This window comes from Homalodisca vitripennis, chromosome 6 (genome assembly GCF_021130785.1).
Source record: "Homalodisca vitripennis isolate AUS2020 chromosome 6, UT_GWSS_2.1, whole genome shotgun sequence".
NCBI classification, from domain to species: domain Eukaryota; kingdom Metazoa; phylum Arthropoda; class Insecta; order Hemiptera; family Cicadellidae; genus Homalodisca; species Homalodisca vitripennis.
The window spans coordinates 72,914,309-72,940,097 of record NC_060212.1 but is presented as its reverse complement, the minus strand read 5'-3'; the positions used below and the strand labels follow the sequence as shown (position 1 = coordinate 72,940,097).

Genomic DNA, 25,789 nt, shown 5'->3' with positions numbered 1-25,789 from the left:
TGTCTTTGATAGATTTAATTTATTATTATAAAGTTGTTCCAAAACATAATATTATAGAATGTCTTTGATAGATTTAATTTAATGTTATAAAGTTGTTCCAGTTGAATGTTATATTGCAAAACTTAAGAGAAGAGCGTTAACAGTTAATGTTTCTTCTTTACATTACATATATTTCATATGAAAATAAGAGTATATCAACAACACATACTTAAGACCATAAAAGTATATTTTAAAGATTTTTAATAGAGTGTTGTAAAACCCCAGCTAAGAGAACTGTTATCTGTGCTATGCCTAGGATTCAAAATGAACAAATGTCAATTATATTAGGGATTTTCATGAAAATTCTTTTCAACAACTTAATTAGTTTCATAATATACAAAACAGGTACACCTTTGAACGTGGAGACAAAAACTATAACTAGATTATCTTACACCATATTCACAGAAAAATATTGTGCTCATGCATTTTAACAATAAATAATTAATATAAGACGAAAAAATTAAGTGTAGATAAAAATTAATACATCACCATTGTCCATTTTGAAAATTGTGTACGTGACAATATTTGTAATAAATGAGAAAACAACTACTGCCACTGTTTAATTGAAATTATGCCACTTAAGAGTATAGCATATTAAAAAAATAGTTAAAACTACGAAGTAGATCACATATACTTTTAATCATATAAATTTACTAAAAGATAGTAAAAAGTCTTAAAAGCATCAATTCAATTTAATAACGTACTGTAAAAAAGATGCAGTGTAAAAATCTTTTTATTTTAATATATAAAATTATCTTTAGTAAAATGCTGCTTTTACAGTATACTTATAAAAAAGTCTTACACATGAAATTTCTCATTCATGCATCATAACGTAGAACTGCCTGGTTAAAAATAAATACAGTATAATTTAGTAAACGGACTGACGATATCACAGCTAGAGAGGAGAGTCCGGGGATGTCTCTTTGTTGTGTTGGCTGATGGACTGTTGCAGAGCCATAGGTGTTAGCCACTCGCGGGGTAGACATCGCTGCAGGAACGGAACACAGGAGCTAAAGTAGGCCAGTCTGTTCACCCACGATGGAATTTCCTGTCCACAAAGGATCTGTAATCAGACAGTGAATTAAATACAAGATATAAGATATTTATATTGTTGTCAAGCACAATTATTACAAATCATGCAATAGACAAAGTTAACAAATTAAATAGTACATTAATTTTATAATATGACATAAGCAATTCCTTTAATGGAGGAAGAGGTTAAGATTCAATCACTAGTAGAAAAAAATTGTACAACACAATAAAATGTACACATTAAATTATACAATTATCTAAAAACTAAATTAAAGAAGGATTTAAAACTTAAGGCTATGTAGTAATTTTTATGGAATAATGAGATTGGATTTCCAGCCACTTTTCTAGGGTAACTTTAAATTTTCCGAATAAAATATCCCATGCTTTGTCTGGTAACTTATTGAAAAGTTTTATTCTTAAAAACACATGACTGTTTTTAGTTTTATCCACTCTATAGATTTAGCAAATAGTTCTTTCTTGTATAGTGTAATTATATGTTTTGTCTATTTGTAAAACTGTGTAAATTTTCTTTAACTTGGAGTAATAGACAATAAATATATAAACTAAGTAAAGTCATAATTTGAAATTCTCAAAATATTAGTAAGCAAGATTCTCACTTAGACACATTCTTTATAACTCTCAAAGCCATTTTCTGCCAAATAAAAGTTTTCATGAACTTATCCCTCCAAAACGTAATACCATACCGTAAATAAATGAGAATGGAATGCCGATCGGTTTCCTAGTTGTGTTGGCTAATGGATAAAAACCTATTCTACTAAAGACATAAAAATAACATGGTCAATTTGTGTGCTTTGTCTAACACAATAGTTATCTGCAATAAGGAAGAGTTCCTTCTTGAATGAATTGAGGAACAGTGTTCCACAAGAATGCTCATGACATTACCTTTCCAACTGAGTCAACTGTTGTTAACGAAGTCTACAAATAAATTATGCTCACTGATATAAACTTCCTATTTGTATTAATCCTATCAATTATTACCAATAAATCCCATCACTTCAGATAAACAAGATTAAGTGATAAAATTTATTATTCTATTAATGAGGATTTTTATTATAACATTTAGGTCTCAACACTTCTCTATCTATTCAATAGTAAATCTCGTTCCCAGGTGGTGCATTGGCTGATCATACCTCTTGACTGTATCATACCTCTTGGTCAACATGACCTTGGCGGTTTTTTTTGTTAAAAATAGAACTAGCCCAATGATACTTAATAAAAAGTTATTCTGCTTCATATTTTAAATAATTTTTAAATACTCCTGTTTTCAGGAGATAAATGGAATATTTCAAGTCAGAGTTAACAACAAGAGGTAAAATTTAGTATTTTTACTTTTATTACAAAAACATGCTGTACATCTATAGATAAACCGCTCTCAAAGAAATCTGTGCAAAAGCAAATATCTGAGTAGCTGCACACAAGAAGGGCCCTCTTCCAGTGGTGGGGAGTGGGACATGCATCTCCTCTTTTCTGTTTTATCAGCTGTGTGGATTGTGTCTCGCTTGCACAGTTTTGTTTACACTGCAGCTACTTACCTATTCTATAACTATATTTTATTTTTGTGTGTAGGCCTATACAAGCGTAAAATATTAATTAAACAGACTAATGTAGCCATAGACGTATTCAGGGAGCTTATGTTTTAGTGTGAAATTAGCTGTGTAGTGGTAGTGGCCAGTCAGGGGATAGAGGAGTGGGCGAACCCCGGCAATGGCGGAGAGACTGTCAGAGCGTGACATCACAGTGGCGGAGGGGTATTTACCCCACCCTGCATGAACTAAAAGCACCCATTTTCTTTTTGTAAGTGGTTTATCTATAGTTTTAGGTTTGGATTTGAGTCAATGAGGAATGACTTTCCCCACTTGGAAATAATAAGTGTACACCCTTATATTTGAATCGGTAAATGTTAAAAGGGCGGAAGTCAGTTTGAGTAAACTTTCGGGAAATAAAAAAAAACTGTGTAGGTTCTAATATATTCATATTTAATAATACATGTGGTATTTTTTTAGTCATACATGTATGTAGAAACACATAATTAATGTATAAAAAGAATTATAAAATGTTATGTGATGGATAAAAGCACTTAAAACTGGTAGACTTCCGCCCTTTTAACATTTATCTCAAAACCAACCTCAGTTTTATTGCTCCTTGCATTGATTAGACGGGGAAATAAAGAAAAACTATTAAAATAACAAGTTTATTAATATATTATACATATTTACATCCAAGAGATACTTAGTCTGTCTCATAAACTATTTCGACTACACCAGGAATGTTGTCTTGAGGCCATTCGAGAATTTCTTTATAAAACTGAGCGTGTTCGTTGGGAATGTATTGTAAACACCTCCTCAAGTCATTTAGTTTTGCACTTTTAATAGAGACCTTCCCTGTTGGATAAGCTATTTGGTCTGGAAGATGCAGCTCATTGTTGCCACATGTGATCATACTCATTTTGAACGTATGAGTAAGGATTCCATCGATTTCCTGTCTTGCTCTACAGACGCCTTGTTGATCGGAGTTGTACTCAAAGTGGTGGAACTTACTTATTCCGAAAAAGATTCTTTCTTCTTTGCGCTTCCTTTTGGTTTCTTCTGATGCAATGTTCCGTTTGTGTAAAGGTTGGCCACCAATCTTTAACATTGTAAACCATTTTAGAGCTGTCTACTTCAACCACTATGAACTTCTGGCTTTTGCTGCTTTTGATGATTATCTCAGTGATTTCATGAACACTATAGATTCTGTCATGTTTCTTTAGCTCCCATTTGATGATGGAGAAGTCCCTATCACATGGGAGGAAACTATGGCCCCTAATAGGAAAGAACTGATTTATTTTTTTAAATCGTTTTAAGTCGGTGAGTGCTAGAAACAGTTTGCAAAAACAATGGTTCTTGTTTTGTCCTCCGCAGTTGTCTGCATACAGATTCAGCTCATCATAGTCACTTTCAGGCACAGAGGAGAGGTAGTGTAAAATGAATGAAACACGTTTCATTAGGTGATTTTCGTGCTTCTCCTTCATGGTACAGGTAGATGGTGGCAACATTCTTCTTAACATCATGGACGCAGAACAAACTTACGGTAAGTTGTCGCATATAAAACAGTTCTTGAACCGGTATTTGGGGTAATGAAATGTTTTGCATGTAGTCAATTGCCAATGATAATACATTACTGTTCATTTTATTCTTTGCGTCAGTAACATCTTGTTCAATGCGGTTGTAGAACTTGTTTGCTCTCCTTTTATGTACAATTTTTTCAGCCACAGCTACTCGCTTGGCAACGTCATTTAAATGGGGTGACTTTATTTTAATGCTCAACTCCTCACACGTACAGCAAGTGTCAACCTGAGGCTGGCCAAAACTTAAGTTAAAATTGGTATTGAAATAGTTCCAGTATGCTTGGTACGAAACTTTTACTTCAGGGTGTTCTTCCAAAAATATTTGGTGCATTAGTTTTACATTCAGTTTCTCACTAAGAAACTGTTTCACTTTCCCAGAATAATGGGTTATCTTAGTTGGGTATGATCTTATGTGCTTGTCATTTTCTTGATAAACTTCTGGAGCCAAAGTATTACTGGTATGTGCCCCTCTAAGGTCCCTAACTGGCTTACTACTGGTCTTTAGCTGCCTTATTCGTCTTACTCTCTTTTCTAAAATGGCAAAAATTGAAATAAAGGCTGCTGCGCATACCTTTACTCTCCTGTCTCCAACAAGAATATGGTAACGGAAGGTGTTGCTGTTGCCACCTGCCTTTTTTTTAGGGCGAATGTTTGCATTTTCTTCGCGCTCCTTCCCTTTGATGTCGCGTGATCCAGGTCTTCTGGTTACAACGTCTCCAACATCAATCAGACCATGTAAAAAAAGGTCCTGTTCATCTTTTGTCTTGTAGGCAGAGTAAAATCGGTTAAAAGTATCCTGGATGTTTTCTGGCCCAATGCGCTCAAAACATTTTGCTGAACATCTGCAACATAAAAAACAACCACCAAAATTAACTGTTTTTAAACCAAATTATTAGCTAAATGTGTGAAAATAAAAGTAACAAAATGAACTTTTCAGATCAACCCACATTACATTAGAGTAGATTCTGTTAATAAACAGCCTATTTACTAGGTTAGGCTTTTACAGTTTAACAGGTTTTTTACTAGAAAGTAATGGCCTTAATTTAATTTTTTTTTTATATCACAAGAGGCTAACGTTAGAACCATATAAAACGGGAATACTGGTCACTTAAACCTTGAATCAATGGAGGGGCTAGATTTCACTGCTTAGTAATATGCCTAGGCCTAAACTTTATAAACCACCCTCCAAGTATATGCAATATAATATTGTTAGTAGCCTAGCCTAACTTAATTCTGTTCTTATTAGCCAATTGAATACAGTAATAATAATTAATATCATTACTTACCTACAAGGGTTTCCAACCTTTTTCTCTTCTACTTTCTTGCCACTAAAACTTTCATAGGCTTGGCCAGATAACCTTGCACTTTTAATTTGATTTCTTTTGTAGTTCTGAGGATTTTGCTTTCTCTTCTTTCCTACATTGACATCCTCGTCACTACCACTACTTCCCGCCATCAAATTAACATTAAATTATAATTAATACTACTGATATTTTAATGAGTTATGTAATAGCCAAAACGGTACACCCACTGATTCAGAAACTATAGCAGCAAATTGAGGTTATGTTGTTTGTCCACTCAGCTGCTAGTCAACCAATCTTTGTTAAAAAGGCGGAAGTCCGGACTTCAGCCCTTTTAACAAAAAACAAAGAATTCATGTTGCCATGGTTACTATAGTAAATTTATTTCAGATGCCCTTTTAACACGAATTGGTGCGGCTATATAATCACAACATTATTCCGTCATAAAACGAATATGTCAAAAAAATTGACTTCCGCCTTCCGCCCTTTTAACATTTACCGATTCATTTACAACCTATCTTATACACAAACAGTTAAATACCTATACAAATTACCAGCTGAACTAAAAATGCTTTACAAATTTTAATAGATAACTTAAAAATTATTTCATAGCTAAACCTATGTATGAGTTTTCAGATTTTGTTGATAAATAGGAAACATTAGTAGTAGAAACAAAACTCCGTTAATTATATGCAATTATAACTATTAATTAGTGTTATGATATTACAGATACAATATAATCTTTATGAATATGACACCATTCAATGTACACACCATGTATTTTTATGAATGAACTTGTTTTCAATTCAATTCAACAATTATGATATGGCAGCGTTATCTACAGGTCCCAGTGAGCCACTGAATTCATGTTATCACCCGATAAGAGTTGAGGGAGATAACTGTTGATAACAGATGTGTGGTTTCCTTCTTTAAAAAACTCATAAAATAAATGCCAGATATTTGTAAATATTTCCTTGTCTAAAGTTATTCAGTGCTTATAATTAGTTTATATGAACAGGAACTACAATGAATGTTTTCAATATCTCCAGTATATTACAAAAAAGTTGGGCTTTACAAATATATTTTGAATTTTAAAATGGTCAAAATGTGTTTAATTAGTCACCAGGTTACAAGCTATCAGCTATTTTGTATTTGTTTACTAATACAATTATAACTTTCTGAAAGAAGGAATTAACATTGTAAAATAATATGAACATGTATTTTTTATGTTCTCTTTGTTAATCCATTTCATATAACAGATACTTATAAATAAACACAAACTGCAAAGATTTAATATTAAGAAATCATGATACCAACAACTTTGAATGTATCATTATTAGCACATCCAATGCTGTAGAAGCTGTGAAGGTATTTAAGGAGATGAGCAATTTACTACATTACCTATAAGTATCAATATAATATAATTGATTCACAGTTTGAATTAAGTATTGTTATAAGTTTCAAACCTCACTATGTGATCACTAAATTTGTCATATTTACTGTATTATCAATGGTCTACATTAAATGTTTTCAGTATGTATTTTACAAGACGTATATATTTTTGTATTACTACAAAATTTTTTAAGTTACTTGATTCTGAAAATTCACTAATAGTTACTACAATTGTTATTTGGAACTAAATAAAAACCAAACATTTTTATGTAAATTAGCTAAAGGAATCTGAAAATATAAAAACATTCATGTAACAGCCTGCATATTAAATATTTCTCTCTCTTTTGATTTTTGAATTCCACTGAATCCTGATTTGAGACAAACATTCACTAGTACAATTCCCCAGTGGTGCACCCACATCACCAACGTTTAACATCCAATCTTACCTGTGTTAATGAACCTGAGAAGTGATTACAGTTTTTGTTCATTAGGTGATAACGGTCTCCTCGGAAATCCTTGCCTAATTCTTGAACTATTCTTTTAACATCTTGTTCGGTGAAGTCGGTATGTCCTACATGGATTGATTGTCTGTAAGCAGAGAAATATAAGTTATTTAAGTTAATAAAATTAAAGCTATTTAAATGTTGTGCAAGCAAGTTTCTAAAAAAAACAGTACATTTTAAATAATCCTAAGGGTAGAGGGTACAGAAACTTACTTATTTTGAAACTAAAATTAAAGGAAAGTAATTCAGATATCGAGATAATTATTTTACACCATGAAAATACGTTTCAAACGTATTTTACTTATTTTTAAACATGACTTAGGAAGTATTAGGATTCTTTCAACTTCTCCCACATATTGACAATGTGATTGCAATAGCTTGACGAATGTTGCTCTTCTGTTGGGCCAGGATCATGGGACAATCATTGTACACCAGTGATTCAAAAAAGCTCTATACAAAATAATCACAGAGGGCTAAATCAGGCAACTGTCCTGGCTAATGTAGATCATCACTTATGAAGAGGTTCGGGAAATGTTACCGCAATAATATCATTGTCATTCGTGCTGTGTGTCCCATCAATCCATCCTGCTGGAACCAAACACCTCCCACATTCATCTCATTCAGTGTTGGTAGGAAGAACTCTTGAATAATCTCAACATAATGGTCAGAATTCACCAAAACTGCCTATTTTTTTTTCTTTACAAAACCACTCACTTTTATCACCAATCGTGATAGGGCATACCAAATGGCATATATTCACATATTGTGAATGTAAAGATCACTGATGAAATTATCTGGGATTAACAGGGCACTAGTAGAGCATTTTCTGCTTACTGACACTGAAAGGTAAAGTAAGCATCATCACTGAAAAAAAGGTGCCTTCCGGTATTTTAGATGCTTACGGTACGTTAGATGCATTTTCTTGAGCAACAAAATCACATGGATTAAGTTTCTGCACTGCAGCCGATTTGAAGGGATGAAACCTTCGTTTTTCATGAGGGGAAATATGAGTAGACAAGGCATCAGTAGCTGCACGTTTGTGGACAGAGCGCTGGGCGAATCGTAAAACAGATACCATTACCATGTCAAAATTTTGGGATGTCTTACTGTTCATAAAAGTCCATGTTTTCTTTCTTCACATCATTATTTTCTCTGAAATTGTTCTGTTTTTACTACAAAAATTTTTATTTTTTAAATCAATACTTATTTTATATACATAATATGTATAAAATGAAATGAATTTCAAAAGCTTTGGTACTTGGTGCGTTTAAAATTACTTGAACGTGAATTATATGAATTACAGAAGCAGTCTGCTGCAATAAAATTTGGAATTGTGTACTGTTTTTTTATTTTATCTATACCTTCATTTTTTCTTATACAGTGAAACACCATTATAATGTTTCCCACATGTTTTTCACTGATACAGTCCATTTTTTCAGTACATTTTGATCACTTATAAAGTCTCTTTATCTCAGCATATTATTACTGTTTTCTGCTATTTTTGTTTTTTTTACTGCACTCTACATGAGTTGCAGTGGTGGTGGTGAAGCACCAGTAAAACTACTGTTGTTCTGCTGCTGCCAGCTAACCAGCTCCCTAGCTGGGTACTCTCAGCAATTTGCCCATCGCCAGCAGGCAAGCTGTATGGGACCATCTTCACAAGTCATGCTCGCAGGGAGAGGAGCAGGTTATGGACGAAGACAGTGATGACAACGATGGTGAGGTATCTTAACACTGAAAGGACTTGGGCACTCCGAACAATATGATGACTGTTGTGTTGTAACAAGACCTTTCTCTAGAATTTCTGGGAATGTGGACCAAGATGGAGACACTTGTGATACAATCAACAAAAACTATTAATTAATTTTTTAAGCCAGATTTTAGGTCCATTTATTATTGTCTTTGTTACTGCCAATCTTTTACTGTTCTATCATTTTCCCATTGAAAAATGTATTAGCTAAAACTATCCACAGGTTTTTATATACTAAGTTCAACACAAACATATTTTAGAGATCTATTATTTGTGTAATCTCGTGCTTAATCCTAATCTGCCATCCGTGAATTGACACACCTGACATATATATATATATATATACACATAAATGTAGAAAATACAAACTGTAAGCAAAGTACTAAATATAAAACTGCCTTAATTTGTTATTTAGCTTACCTATCTACACTTTTTCATGAACAAAGCATGTCGAAGATACGTTTTAGTGATCAGAAATTTGCGTAATGTAAATAAGCTGTCATCCCTGAATATGCAGTGCTCTAATGCATATAATTTGAGAATTTCTAGCCAAATTTTTTATAAAATCATATTTCTTTACTTTTATTGACTAGTTACAATCTTTTCAATCTACATTATTTTCACTTCCATTTCCATTTTAGTCTATATCAATTGACCATCACAACAGACGTACGGAACAATATGCAAGACTTTTTTCTTGTCAACATGATTCATTGATTACTTGTTTGTTGGCATAAGGAAGAGAATATGGAGGAACATGAATACGACTCATGTCTAATAATTAATGACATGGGTTTGATAGCCCTAACTCCGCCTCTTTAATAAAGCCATTTTTCATTTCATTTCAAATATCAGCAGGTTTGCAAATTATATACTGAATCTCATCAATCGATTCTCAATTCCCAAATTTGTTTACATTTATTGGATTCCAGATTCAGCTTCAACAACACTACCCTCCTAGTGTCTCCAGTGTCTCCCAGGCACTTGATAGTCTTAAAAACGCCTAAAACAGTGATTTGAGAGACAAAAATAGAGTGAAAACCTAAGTTTTCAGCTTATAATGTCGTATTGAGAGAAAAGAAATATTGGATTTTCACTGTATTCTTAGAAACCTCAACATTTAAACAATATATACTTTACATATCATGTACATGATATTTTGCACTTTTTGCTATCTTGGATTTTCAAAAATTCAGATACAAAAATATTTTCTAACCATGAGCAATCTCCATAAGTGAAAAACACACTTCCTAAAATTAAGGTACTATGAAACCACTTCATTATCACTCTCAATGATCTGAGTTATACTTACCTAAATCTAAACTGTTCCCCTAACTCTTCTGCGTCCCTTGGTGTTATGGCAAATATACCAGAGAAGGGGTACGGATGGCCACCGTACGCGTATTCTGAAAATAACCAGACACTTTTTATTAGTATTTTGTTCATATAGACACAAAAAAGGCAAGAAAAAAGTTAGTCTTTTTAGGTATTATCAAGTTAAAGAGAATAATAAGAAGCTGCTTGCAAATTAACTTTTATTTTGTTAATAGATTAAAAGATACAAATTGAAATGCCAAAACTCAAAATGTACGATTTTTAATGCATAAATATATTCCTACTAAGTGTAGGCAATCTTTTATGCAATAAGAAGAAAAGTTACAAACTTTGAAGTTGTGATATCTTCCAGCATTTGTAATTAATGATTGCGACAAAAACCAGGTGAATCCCTCGCACACAAGCACTCCCACAATCATGAGGGCAGAGAGTTGGGCCACCACCTGCCATTTTCCAACACGAGTTTTCAGTTACGTCTTGGACTCTAAACTAAGCAATACTCTGACATTTTCAATATATTACACGTTCTTTGGTATCATTTTTCTTTTTATTGATGTTTAAAATCTATATACAAAGATAATCACTTTAAAATAAGATTAAAAATAACAAAAATGGCATAGTGCTTGGGGAGGTGTATTAGGTAACTAATAGGGAAGTCCTAATCTCCTGCACTTGTGTGTTTTTTGGTGTAAAGCTGCTTGGGCATCCGCCGCAGACACTATTTGCAAACACTATACGAACCGGCCGTACTGGTTGCCATCTTGGTTCGTGCCCTATAAGAACAATACTAAACCTTATAAAAACTCTTTTATCCTCTTATTTTTGGCTGTAGAATTAAAGGAGATCTCTTGTTTGAAAAATATAATTAATACATACCAAGATGAATTTTTATAGTTGTCATTTTTATTGGGTTAAAAATAATATCTGAAACTTATTTATATTTCATTGTTTAAATATTAAAAAACGTATACAATGTATAAAACTAATTTTAAAATTGTTTGAATACGTATTAATTGTGTTTTTAAAATGAGACAATCCCCATAATTCTATAACCAAAAATAAGGGAATACAAATTTTTGACGTTTCAAATTGTTCTTATGGGGTACAACTCAAGATCATTTTGCTGCAGCCAGCTCCTAAAGCAATTACCGTAATAGTTTGCAAACCGAACTCACATTCATACTGGTCGACTGTCTGATAGAGCACTCTAAAAATTCTACCAGTTATATACATTAACAAGGTAACAGTACATCAGATTACAATCAAACAGCAGTCTTTGCTGAGGATTGAATCCGAGACATCCCATGTAGGAACCTGTATTAATCACCAACTCCAATTTGCAATGTAAAATTGAAGTTCCATGAGAAATTTAAAAATCTAAGTCTAATAGATTTTCGAGATATCCTATGGACAGACAGGAGAGAAATTTTGTCAACATGAATATGAGTTATAGACTTCACTACTGCTTAGCCAATGAGTGTTACATTGTTTTTCGACAATTCCACAAATATTTATGCCTGTCAAAAAAGTTTGTGCAGTAAAAATCATTATAAACATTTTCAGAAGTATTTTAGAAAAAGTTCATTGGCTAAAATCAGTAATATTTGTTATATCTTGATAAGAAATGTATTTAAATCGTTAGAAGTAGAATTATATCAGAGTATGTAAACAATTGACATTTAAATTTAATATTAAATTGTATCTTTTTTATTTTTTATGTTCAAAAGTAAAAAGTTAATGAATTTTAACATTTTCAGGATTATAAACAATAATTTACTTTATGAATTTTCATTTATTTATATTTTTATAAAAAATATTTTTTTAGCAAGTTATACTTGAAAAAAATACACGTTTTCAGGATTAAAAACCAGAAATAATGAGCTCATTACATTCATTTTATTTACACTTTTATCAAAAATTACTAATTGTTGTTAAATAACATTTAAAATAAACACACTATGTTTATTAACAATATTTTTATGCAGACTTTGAAAAACTGTAGCAATTTACACACATGTAATTATAATTACTTATGTAATTACTTTTAATTAGCTTATGATTACTTTTACTAATATCATTCATTAGTTGTGCTTGATTAATTAGTCCTGTAGCTTGATTGATGCATCATGGCTTGACACTAAATATTTCCAACATCAAACAACTGTTTATGATGTATGAAATTACAACTGGAATGCTTGTAATGACAAATGTATTCAACAATAGTATTGCACAACTAAGTGTCAGTTTGCATGCTGTAAGCTGGCACAAAACTGAAAAACTGACAGTATAGAAAGGCACAGTGAAATGCTGTTTTTGCATCATTTGTACATGTAGCCTACACTATAATATTTTATTTTATTTATTTATAATTTTATGGCCTACATTGGACCACTTTAGTCACTTTATATTTTTCTAGTCTTTCTTCTTTTATCCACCCAATATTTCTTCATCCTTTCCCCGAGCGTAATTGCCTTTCCTCCTCCGGAACCACTCTTCCTATTCGTTGTTTGTTTCTTTTCAGCTGTAGTGTAGAGTATTTGTCATTCAATATCTTTAATGTGTTTGTCTTGTGTTTTAAATCCTCTACTGTAATTTGTAACTCTCTCATATCTTCTTTTAATTCTGTGATCCATTTAATGTCACTTTTACTATACCACAGTTTTTCTACTATTTTCCTGCTAATTCTATTTTCAGGTGTTCTTAACAAATGCCCCAGGAATGATATTCGTTTCTTTTTAATTATACTTGTAATGGGTTCTATATTTTTGTAGACTGTTTCATTGGAAGCTAGTCTCCAAACTCCGTCTACTTGATAGTTTTTGTTTAAGCAAGTTCTGACTATTCCGCCACCTGTGGAGGCGCTCCGTAGGAGACTAGCAACTCCCTGGAGGCACTATAATATTATTGAATTAAAATATATGGTCGTATTCATCATAGAGATCTAACTAATGTTTTAAATCCTTTAACTCTAATCAATATAGGTGATATGTATAAATTCTAGGTTCCTATTATGAACATTACATCAGGTCGATGGTTTGATCCAGTCTTTTTTGTGCGATAATTATTCAGGTAGTAGCTGTAGTCTAGTGGTTTTTAACGGAGAAACGCTTAGAACAACGGATTGGTCCTCAGTCATCTAAAGGTTAATTGTGTTTATGAAATACAAATCATTAGGATGAAAACATTTAACAAATCAATAGGTTTGTGTAGACGAAAGTTGCCTTGAAAACATTCCAGGTTGAGTATACTGCCAAACCCGGGATGGTTTTTTTGTTTCGTACCACCACCATTAACAATAAACAGTGGCATCATGTGGGTAACAATTGCAAGACTAGCGAGTGTTTGCGGGCAACTTCCCTAACTATTGTAAATGATTTTGTTGCAGGTGACTGGCATGCTCCAAAATACATATATAGCAAGTTGCTTCCCTGATAACTTAGATTTTGTAAATACCGCTTTAATATTGCCAACATCAGAATATGAAGTAATATTGTTGATTTATATTAATATTGTTAAGTTCTCATCAAGAAACCTATAACAGATTTAACTAATCAGTTAGCTATAATTGGTTATCTCAGAGAGTCTTATAGTTCCATAAGATGACCTTACAATGTTTAATTCTCTTTTACAATTACAAGGTCATCAATAGAGGAAAATGGCTAGACTATTGTTTTTTTATCAAGAAAACAGGGTTTACCCAGTGTTTATAGATTTTTGTACTTATGACACCATTCTCAATGGTATTGCTGCTCATGTTTTCCCCATAAACCACAGAAATTTGGTATTAAAGGTTTGTGCTGTACTCTTTCTTGTTTGGAGATGAACCTCACTATCTTAGTTGATAGGATTCACAAAAATGTACCTATTTTGGTAACTAGTATGAGAAGACTAATCTAATTGGCTTAATGATAGCCAATTTGCATTAATACACCAACAATTACCATTCCTCGATTCTGAGATGATACTTTCTAAATAAGTCTCACATCATTAAGCGGCAATAATTATTTCAAAGAGTCACAAGTTGAGAGTCTTGGTTCTAAATATTCATGTGGTAATATCTGTGTATAACACTTTGGCAAGAATTTACTGGAAATAATTGATTCTGTGGTTGACTGAACTGAATAACATCAATTAACTGAGCCAAAACTACGCAGCAGTGACCAATGATAAGCCAGTATATTAATGTTTCAACATATTGCGCAAGAGACTGTCAAATAATAATGAGGGTACCTCTATAATGCTTATCAACAAACAATTAGCATTATATGACTTGAGTTGTCAATCTATGTAACAGGCCATTTAGGACAACTAACCTTTCTATACGTCTATCACAGTGGAATAAATCAATAGAAACAAAAGAAAGGAAATATATTTTAGTGTATTTCATATAGGAGTATCTTTTAAAATTGTAAAGTAATAAAAAAAGTAATCTTTTAAATTTTACAGTAAAAAGAAATATATATATTTTTTTTATTCAAAACTATTATATCCATGACATAAAAATCTGTGTATGTATTAAATACAATTAATTAACAGAGAAACTTGTTCACGTTTTGGAAGATTTACTTAATTTTTATAATTTATATATTCGTTTATACAAGATGTGAGCAAATTGCAGTAGAGCCAAGGACATAGCCAGCAAGGAGGTTTAAGGGGTCCGGACCCCCCCCCCAAATTTTCATTTTTTTTCAATTACTTTTATAGTAAACGATTATTATTTAATAATTCAGTATTACTGAAATGTACTGCTGAAAGATCTTCTCAACATTGAAACTGGTCACAAACTTTTTAGGGAACAAAATGGGGAATGAGTGGTTGACTGCACTTGCCTTACTTTCTGCCCACTACAGGAAAATATCAGTTGTCTTAACCCCCCTCCCCTTCCAAAATTTTTCCTGGCTACATTCTTGCATAGAGTGTGTACTACTCTTGCACAACAGCAGGATGTATAATTATGTGTTCAATTCAGAATAACCAAGCATTTTAGTCAATTCCTACAACTGTGAAACTACAAACATTAAGCAACCCAATATTATCAACAAAGAAATATTTTTCAATGTTACAGCTTCCAGATCACTATTATACACAACAAAAACTTCATTGACCTGGTCCACCGCAGTGGTCCTTAGTGTGGTTACTTCCCTTTGTAGTGATTCAAAAGGTTGTGAAACATTTAAGCAATCTAATGATAGCACCTGAAGATTGTTCAACTGTGACAAACCTGCAGTAGTGAAATGAACACACAAAGAGCCATTGTGACCAACCAGATAAATTAAAATTTTTATGGTGATTAAACAATGATATAAAGTTATTTAGATTTCTTTCGTTTTAAGGTGTTGTAAGAATGATGGTTTTATTATATATTGCATAAACAATTTATAAATATACAACAAGACTCTAACTCAAAAAACATTTTTACCAACTGATCTGCATCATACTACGTAAACTTACACAATTCTTAGGGCTCAAGTCAGATTTAATTTTTATTATTAACCCCGTTCAACATTTCGTCCTTGAAAAATATGGGATTGGTTGCAGTTTTTATTTTATTTGTATAATACTTTTTTACTTTGTTTATTGTGCTTCTCTTTGTTTGGATTAGATTAAATATGCCAGTTTTCCAAACAAATCATATACAATAAACAAACATAATGGAGCATTGTAGGAACCAACAGAACAAACAACACAGACGAAGAGTTGGACAGCCATTTAACCTCTTGATCCCAAAATCAATAGGATTCTTTCTTGGACCAAGAGGAACCTATATTCTAATTTTCAAGTCTATAAAAGGTCACAGAAAGGTCTATCAAGAGTTATCGCACTGAAAGATGGACATAGAAAATCATGATTTCAATAAGGTATTGTCACATCCTTAATAATGATTGTATAAAAAATTCATTTACAGCAATTTTAAGGCTATTATTTTTACTATAATATACTTTCCAAGATGGTTCAGAAAGTTATTCTTAAACTGAAATCTTGATGAGTACAAATTTAATATGTACTATGATAATATAGTTCAGAAGTCAGTTTCAGTAAAATTTCCATTTGGCAGAAGTCAGATATATTTTATCTAGTAAAATAGATTTAAACCGATACTATTTGTAGCAGACGGTAGACGTCTGTTTGATTTCATATTTTCGTCAAATAGAAAAAAAAGAGCACTCTATTTTATTTACGACAATTTGTATGTGGGTTGAAGATTTTTTATATAATTTTTAGACAATTCTCGAGCATTCTTTCTGTCCGTTGCTTTTTGTGTACAACCATTCTGCATAGTGTTATTCTAGTCGTTACGACAAAGTGCAACCAGTGTTTTGTAATCATGTTCATGTCATAATAATAATTATTTGGTCTGGTTTTTAATGAAAATAAAGGTAATCGAGTATTGTGACAAGTGTCTAATAACTGCACCATAATTTAGTGTAATTATTAATAAACACGTAATAAGTGAGTAGAAGTGTTTCTATCTGCCATTATATATTCAAACAATAATTGTTATTAATTTTCTCTTATTGATTTATTATATTTCTCTATTGATTTATTTACAATTTATAGAATTCCAAACATAGTATACAAATTATTTTTTTCTTATTTTAATACTTACATTATTTAAGAAATTATTACAATGTATAAATGAACTGTTTGGCAATTTGTACATGTTTCATAAAACAAAAACATACAGTTCAGAAAATAAGGTATGAACTACACATTTTCATTTTTCAGCAATAAATTTATTATATTCTCATATTTTCCTAAAAAATAAAGTATTCTTGATAACCGTATTTTTCACTTAAGTGTACTTATTCTATTTAAGTAACGGTATTTTTTTTGTTTGAAAATATGCTAGCATAAAAAAATCTGTCACCCATGAGCAGTTTTTACCATTGCCATCCGGTGGGTTAAACCTAAAATATAATCTTAGTTCTTGGCCTTACGTAGTCGGTTTTATGACTAACATAAGTTTTCCGGCTTGTACTGTCTTAAAACGTCGTTAACACAATTAAAAATCTAAATTTTCGTACATAACATATTGCCTATTTATGTTTTGTGTTTTCAAATACTACTATTCAAAGTTACTTGCTTTTCAGTTTATTTATATTTATCTCGTTATTTGTTGCACTGTTATAGTATATTTGATATTGGTAGTTTTGTCTTAGAATATATAAATGTCAGTTATTAACTATACTGCCCAGCAAATATCATTTCTTATGTCAAATGCACTGTTGTATTTAAAATTGTTGGTTTGGTATTGGGACATAGAATATTAGAATATTTTACTTCTACAATATATTGTCCAGCTATATCTTTTTCAATTCTATCCAAAAATTTGCTTAAAGTGAACAACCTACTATAACGTGTAGTTTTGACCCAAACATGCCCTTTTAAGTGCAATTTTGTAACATTTTCTGTTTGAATTAAGTATTTTTTTTTACTTTTAAAGTCAAAACATTCTGGTGTTGCTATAGCCAGCCATGACACAACTCTACTCCCTCCACTCAGCTGTATGTATACATTACTGAATGAATATTACTGTCAGTTTCAGATTAATATCTGTTGATTTACTCAAGTTCATTTGAGTCAATATTGAGGTAGTGTAATATTTTCAGGATTTTCTAGTGTCATCAGCTTTACTCATTAAAATTGAGCAGTGAGGGTCTTCTGGGGAATGAAATCGGATCAAAGCTGACCAGAGCGTTTCCAATCAAGTTGGGTCCTGGCTTCCCTTCTCATTTTCTATCAATAATATGATGCGGCTGCAGAACGCTCTGCCTCAACCTGTCGATGAGCTGTCCTCGACCCTGACCTCTTTCAAACATCAACTGTTTACCATTCTTGATTGAATTTGTACTTATTTTGTCTAATTTTAATTTATTAAAATGTGATATGTATGTCTCGTAGTCTCGTAAAAAATGTTATAGTTAAATTAATATAGTTCAGCTTTCAATATTTTATCTAAGGTTATTTCAGATAAAAATAAATTATATAATATATTTATTATTAGTTGAAGTTATTAATATTTAGACTTGCATGATTGAGTATTGATTATTTGTATTTTGTATATTTGCTAACTAGCTTAAATTTAATAATTTATAAATGTATTTATAACTACAATGTAATTTGATAACTTGTCTGTAATGTAGCATGTAAATAAATAAATAAATTTTTCATTCGACAATCTTTGTTTTTCAAAATAAAAATCTGTTTCCACATTTACACCATGACACATTAAAAATCACCTAATTTCAGACAGATTTACTCCATATGTTCAAAAACTTAATTTTTGTTGTTGTAAACTCTACAACTCACCTCCAGATCTAATCTGAATGCAAACAGATGTAAATAGATTTAAAAAGGATTTAAATAGGCTTACTTCTACACTCTCCAAGAGGCTCTCATGATGTTCATGTTTTGATAGTGGTTAGCAGCAGAGATAATTTATAAACCATTTCTCTAAGTTTGTTACGAGAATGTAGTGTGTTATTTTTAGATAGTATATATACTCTATTATACACAGTCATGTTTCTGTATACTGCTCTTGCGTTAAATAATTATTCTGTTTTCATTCTTTTTACTGTTACTCTTTGTGTTCTGTTGTGTGAATCAATTATTCTGACTCTGATAACTTATCATAGCAAGCTTATGATAATAAAATTTACTTAAACAATTATCACAAAAATGTAAACATTCTAGATTACCTTGACCATATATTTCCACCCCAGAATGAAACACTCCCAGGCCAATGGGAGTGGTATATTCATTGATCCAATACTGTAACCACAAAATATTATTGCAACATTGGTGCATATATATTATATAACAATTGCATGCAATCTGATCATGTTTATTCCTATCAAAAATATTGCATGTGTAGATAAAAAATGTTACACGATATTGTACTAGAAAGTTAGTAAGCTGTAGGGGTACAATATATATATATATATATATATATATATATATATATATATATATATATATATATATATATATATATATATATATATTCCAAGCAATCAATAGTTTATTTTTAATGTCAAATTATATGAAAACATTGGAATGCTGAACCAATTGATTTCCCCTCAAATTCTAAAAACTCTAGTTCAATCAATCTTATCATACGACTCTGGCAGAGAATAATAAACCCAAATTTGGTCTCACAACCAATTTCACTAGAAGTGGTACTGAGTACAGAGTTGTCCTTGAGTAACTAGAGTATGTTATTTATATACTTTAAAGCTAAATATAACAAACATCACTACAAACTATAACCATTCTGCAATGGTATTTCTGCACGTATGATGCCAACATAACTACATTCATTTATTAGAAAGTCATAGTTGGTTTGATTCCAACTAAAATAGTACATTATTGTTAATATATTCATTAAACCAAATTTAGAGTGTTAAAAAAAGTTGCATTAATTCAAAAGTGTGTTAATTCAAATGCATTTTTGAATATTCTTGCAACAAAAATACTATGATTTCCAACTTTAACTCTAGTTTTCATCTCCTTATTACAAACTAGACATGTTGGATTTATTTAAAGGAATAAGATCATTATATTGTAGCCATTTTAAATATTGTTCAATGTTTAAATAATATGCATTTTGACAAAAAGAGTGCATGTTTATCACCATTGTTCTTGCCGATGCCATTACTCACTCACTGTGCACAAATAATGTTACTTTGTTTAAATTAATTTAATTTTAAACAATATTATTATTCTGAAAAATAAAAATAGCTGGCAATTATTAATTATGAATATTTAAAGGTAAAACGTCTTTATATTCCATATCTGATTCCATTATCATGGTGGCCGCTTATTATACTGCAGACATGAAAACTTGACTATAAGGAAGGTTTTTTCTTTTTTTAATCCTATGACATTAGTTTATCAATAGTTACACATACATTTTAATCAAATATAGCCTTCATATTAGCTTAATGCAAGTAGTATCAGGCAATATTTGTTGAACCGAAATTACAACAGTACTTAGCTAGTCTTTACTTGGGCTGCAATATGATAAACGTTCACCAGGACAATTGAATCAATGAACCAAAAGAAATAGTGATACCAATTAGAATTAGGATACCTAAACGATGAAAAGCAAAAGCATTCTAGGTATAGTCTGTTTACAATTCACTTTACCTGTTTTTAACGTATTAAATAAAATATTATTTAAAATTAATTCAAATAAAGTTAAATTATTTATATGACATTAGAGTAATTGCCGCAAGTACAGTGGTGATGAACACGTGTTATTTGTGTCACAAGCCGTCAGACACATTCATTCTTTAAAATAGTAAGTTTTACACTGTTTTGCTCGTAACATTCAATAAGTTTAAGTTAGATAATTTTTGGTATCAATTTACATTAACGTGACCATGGAAAGGTATGTTCATTTTTTTTCCTGAAAACTACAATTTTTCCTGAAAACGAATATTGAAGAAAAAAATTCGTCTGCAACGAAAATCAAAGGAGCTACGATTTTTTTAAATCCTCTGAAAACTCTGTTTTTGACAGTTTCCTATAACTCCGCGTCTGCTCAAACTCAGTATAGCCAGATTTTAAAAACCAATTATCATACCAACAACGAGAAATTATCATACTTTCATATAAAATAATCGTACCAAACACATTTAATGAAAAAGTATGTTATGTTCGTATAATAAATTATGTTATAATAATTAACTTTTGGTTTGTTACTTGTATAAATTTGTCAAAAATCTTTCTTGGTACGATAATAACTACCCATCGTGTATCTTACCGGCGCATAAAATCAATGAAATTATCGTACCTTTACGATAATTATCGTACCTCTGGCAACACTATCCATATTTGACAGTTTGGTAATACTCCGCACCTTCTCAAATAAAGAAGGGACGCCATTTTGAACTACCGTTGTTCCTCCACCTCTATTCTTAACCTCCTAGTTCAGTAGTGGTAATGGCACACCTTTGTGTTGGATGTTCGGTATCTCACATGGAAGCAATTCGTAAAGACGAGTCTGACTAATACGTTAATCCTGTCAATGATGCCTGCCCGCTGCGCACTGCTTGCTCTTTTAGAAAAAAAATTAACTCGAGCTTGCAAAAGTTGAATCCCAGATCACGTGATGCCCCTGCTCCTTAACGCAATAATGTCCGAAAGGCATAAATATAATACAATAATATACTTTCCTCCCAGTTCATATGCACCTGTGATAATAATACTTGGCTATAAATGCCCAACCCATGAAAAAAAGTCCATTTTCCATGGTCACGCTAATGTAAATAAATACCTAATTTTAATTAGTCCTAATCATAAACCTATCTAGATAAAAAAAAAAACACAATTTAACCCAAGTCTGTACTGTACTTTGTAATAGGGGCTACCTTTAACAATTTAACATTTTGATTTTTTTTATTGTTTGATAGTTTAGATAATCAGAAATATCAATGATTCGATTGTTGTGGTAGTCGCTTATTATACTGCAGATATACGTGGCCATCAGAAAACCCACCTGAATACCTTCTTTGCCTTTGACCATCACTTCTGGATTAGCTGCTTCAAAACTAACCTAACTTAACCCCACTAGTTAAAAGGTTAACTTTGAGCATAACATATTCTCATACTAATGAATATGAAGGCCTATTAAAATATAAAAAGAATAGGCCTATATTATGAAATATCCTAAGAATTTTCTTGAAATAGACTAATAGTAATTTAAGATCATCTTCTACACAATAGCACTATTCAAGCCTCAACTCCTATATATTATACTAGTTCGTGTGTAACTGTAAACAGAATAAGCTATTATTTGTATTTTAAGAAAAATCACTTACCATATCATAAACATTTAGCATGACTGGTTCCCTTGCCATGTTGGCTGTAAGGAGCTCCTCACTGTCACTGGGGAAACTCAGACAGCCTGGAAATTGGATGCTGCAGCCTGGCACAAAATAATCACTTGCAATAGGCTTGTTATTTTACTTAATGTTGTGCTTGAAATTAAAATTGTAATAAAAGAAATGTTGTGCTTTTAAAAAATAAATTTGTAAAGCTTGTGATCCAGTTTAATAAAAACAATCTGAGTGCAATCTTTTTATCTTGGAGCTGCAAAATGTGAATGTAACTTACAAGAAAGTTTGGGCATAGTTCTCACCTAAGTTCTTCCATTTTGAGTGTAACATAACATTAGGTTCAAAATAATATTATAATGGCGAAATAAATCACTGTGGTCACAATTTGGTGACAAAATTATACATTGAATAGTTCTAATAAGTAAAAAACATTTTAATATAACACAGTAATCAACATATCAGACACCTACTCATCTCTCTATCAAGATAAAATAAGTCTTTACTCTTTAGTCCAGTCTGTAGCAAAAGATGAATGTAAGTTACTAAAATAATAAATAAATTTAATGACTAGTGACTGACATATGAAGGAATCACAGACGTTCGAAACTGAGCATGACGTCCATTCACACAGTAAACTGAGTGCTTGCTTCTCCACCAACAGCTTCCAGTGCTTCTGCTTACTACAAAAAAATTACCATCGGCTGTTACCGAATGGTAGTTGGGTCCGTTATCTATAGCGGACGGCTGAGTGGCCCTTCAGTTAGTTTACGGAATAACGATTAACCTACGGCTGGGTCCAAGTTTTGGCCTTATCTTACCTTGCATTATAATAGTAATATTATTACTATTTAAATACAATATATTTATTACTATTCATTATTATAATATTCAATGTGGGGATTGTGATGCAGGCATTTTGTTTGGTAAAACTAGTTTTGTTCATTGAAGCATAGATAGCTCTGCAACTATTGTACTAATCGTATAAATAATAATGTATAAATCGAATCGTCAATTAAATGTCCTCTTTTTCTCCTACTACCGTATTGCAATCGTAACCATCATTGAACCCAAACCGATCTACTGTTCCGCACTCATAAGTACTCACCGACTACCCCAACAATCAACTAACTGGCTATGAAGTTATTGGTAAACACAACACATAACGTGTTAGCAAAAACTAAGTAGTGTTTTGGATCTGACATTTCGATTTAGATGGTGGTGGTACAGGTCAACAAAATTTGTTAGTTGTGTAACTGGAGGCAAACTTATATTCTATGAACCGAGAACCGATTTCTTCTATAGAATTAGGCAATCTGTTTATTTCTTCTAGAAGTCGGTAGAGGATCTTTCCCTAAGAATTAAACCTTGTTAGCCACGCTAGTTTTGGCGAATGTTGAAATGGCAAAGAGGTTGAAGGATGGCTGTTCTAAATACAACTTTAATAGAGTGTGTAGAACGTAAAACAAAGCTTTTAGAATACTTTACAAATTGAAGAGAACAAACGTAACAATAAGCCTAAACAATTTAAATCTCGACTAAAAAACTTCCAGGTGTCAAAGGCATTTTACTTTGCGAAGGGCAAAGTTGACGGGTTTAGGACGCTGGGATAGTCTTCAGGAATAATTCAAAAATACATTTTATGACTCCCCTTCTGATATTTAAAAAAAGTTGGCCACAGTCAAGGTACTGATGACCGGTTGACGTGTTAAAATGTAATTTTTAATTGATACTTATTTATTCACTTGAAACTAGGTTTTATTTATTTAGTCAGTTTAATGCCTGTTATGTTTTAAATGACACTTGCAATACAATTATAGTAAATTGTTTCTTGCAATAAATAATATTAATATTATTATTATGTTGTCGAGGTGTTGTTTCGATAAACAACATAAAATAAATGTAAAAATGTTCTTATTTCTTGTAGTTTTGTATATAACTCGTAAAAATATATGTATGGATACGTTCGTAGTAAATTTACCTAAGTTGTCTTGTAAAGCAGAGTTTATAATGGAAGGAAACTTAGGAATAAAAACATTATTTTTATTATTACTTCTTAGAAGACTTTTTCTATCGATTTCAAGAAAAACTCAGTTGTGTGTTAATACATTGCAAACTGGCTCATGGATTCTGATTTCTGAACCGTAATGTTTTTTTATATTACGAGTTTTTGTCATATTATTTATTTATTGTCCAACTCTTGAAAATACTGTAAATAAAAAATTATAGAAAAATTTTTTATTACAGCTTAGGATCACGGGTGATACTACTCAGTATTTTTCAGTATTACTTTGACTATTTGTCACTAGTCAGCTGTTAGTTGCCTGTTATCGACACCAATGACTCCTTTGTAAACAAGACGTTGACTCGCTGAGTGTATTTCCCGATTCACATACACCCCATATAGCCTAGGTTGTGGGATGTGGATTCTTGGAAATAGTTGTCTAAATTAATTGACAGTTAATTTTAATCTAGAGATTATTGATAAGTAAAATTTAATCATTAATTGCCATAATTTTAAAATAAAATTAAAATACAAATGAGTGGCGTTATAGGGTCTTTTAAATTTCAAAGTTGTTGATGTGTAGTGTGAGATTTGAAAAATGTTTGATGAAAGAATCGTAGCCTCAGTGTTTTGCTAATTTTGTTTTTCTACAGTATTCATTGAAGAAACAGTCCCAAAATAAATTGTATACTTAGGTAAGTACTTATTCGAGTTATAAGTTAATCTTTAAAGTACTTAAAATGTATTTAATAAGGAATAATTAATAACAATTTACTTTACCCATATCACATTATTTAATATTTCAAATGGATAATACTTAAAAAATAAATATACAAGCATGGGAAGCCCAAAGAATTAGTTAAAATCCTTGAGGAGCTAGAAATACAGGTGTACCGAGACATTTAGAAAAGAATCAAGAAAAGAATCAATCGTTCTGACCTGAATGTTCCAGGCTTGGAACTAGTGCTGTGTGACTCTCAGGCATTCTCTCCTTGCAATTCATGTTATAGCACACATTATTTATTTCCTAGCTGGTATTGCACTGGGAGGATATATATTACATAGGCTAACTAGGGCAGAGTACGATAAGCGGACCTGTTTTTATATTGTTTACTATTGACATCGTTACTTCATATATCAAATAATCGAGTTCCACGGGTCTTCCTTTTTCCTGAGGTGAACCAAAGTGCAGTCAATAGTTGAGAATGTGCCTGCTCCCCACACGGCAAAATTTCCAGCGATGATGGGTGCTCTTTGTGTTATTGAGGCTATACTTCCTTGAAAACGTTTAGACATTCCATTGGGAGCATTTCTAAAACCTTTGATGGCCTAGAATAGCACACCTCCAATGAGGCCCATTGTAAAAGCTCCTCCACAGTCATCAACAATATGCCATGGGCATGGTTCTCTTGTGTATTCTTCCATATCTGTCTATTCTCACTCTCTCGTTTTGATCTGAATAGGA

The 25,789-nt window shown here is 31.7% G+C and overlaps 2 protein-coding genes across 3 annotated transcripts in view; one reads left to right on the top strand and one right to left on the bottom strand.

Annotated features, from left to right (window-relative positions):
• Positions 1–208: 208 nt before the first annotated feature.
• Positions 209–22,895, bottom strand: LOC124364436 (deubiquitinase DESI2). 2 transcript variants are annotated; one of them, XM_046819931.1, is made up of 6 exons: positions 22,600–22,895; positions 22,305–22,411; positions 19,179–19,251; positions 10,457–10,550; positions 7,338–7,479; positions 209–1,102 (listed from the first exon to the last, which is right to left on the bottom strand). In XM_046819931.1, the coding sequence occupies exons 1-6, from the start codon at positions 22,613–22,615 to the stop codon at positions 935–937; spliced, it is 600 nt and encodes a 199-aa protein (XP_046675887.1). In that variant the 5' UTR covers positions 22,616–22,895; the 3' UTR covers positions 209–934. The 2 variants fall into 2 exon arrangements, with proteins under 2 accessions (XP_046675887.1, XP_046675886.1); XM_046819930.1 differs by having other exon boundaries at positions 22,625–22,895.
• Positions 22,896–24,653: 1,758 nt separating this feature from the next.
• LOC124364435 overlaps positions 24,654–25,789 on the top strand; it is a 76,510-nt gene continuing 75,374 nt past the window's right edge. Inside the window, exon 1 of the mRNA XM_046819929.1 lies at positions 24,654–25,019. The gene's annotated coding sequence lies outside the window, so the exon portion shown is untranslated. The remainder of the gene's footprint in view (positions 25,020–25,789) is intronic.

Excerpts from the sequence above, each read along its gene's own strand:
- LOC124364436 (XM_046819930.1), bottom strand. The coding sequence starts at position 22,652 with ATGTTACACTCAAAATGGAAGAACTTAG. Across the intron at positions 10,551-19,178 it reads GGTGGAAATATATGGTCAAG|AATACGCGTACGGTGGCCAT; the intron begins GTAATCTAGAAT and ends GGTTATTTTCAG. Across the intron at positions 7,480-10,456 it reads GGGGAACAGTTTAGATTTAG|ACAATCAATCCATGTAGGAC; the intron begins GTAAGTATAACT and ends CTCTGCTTACAG.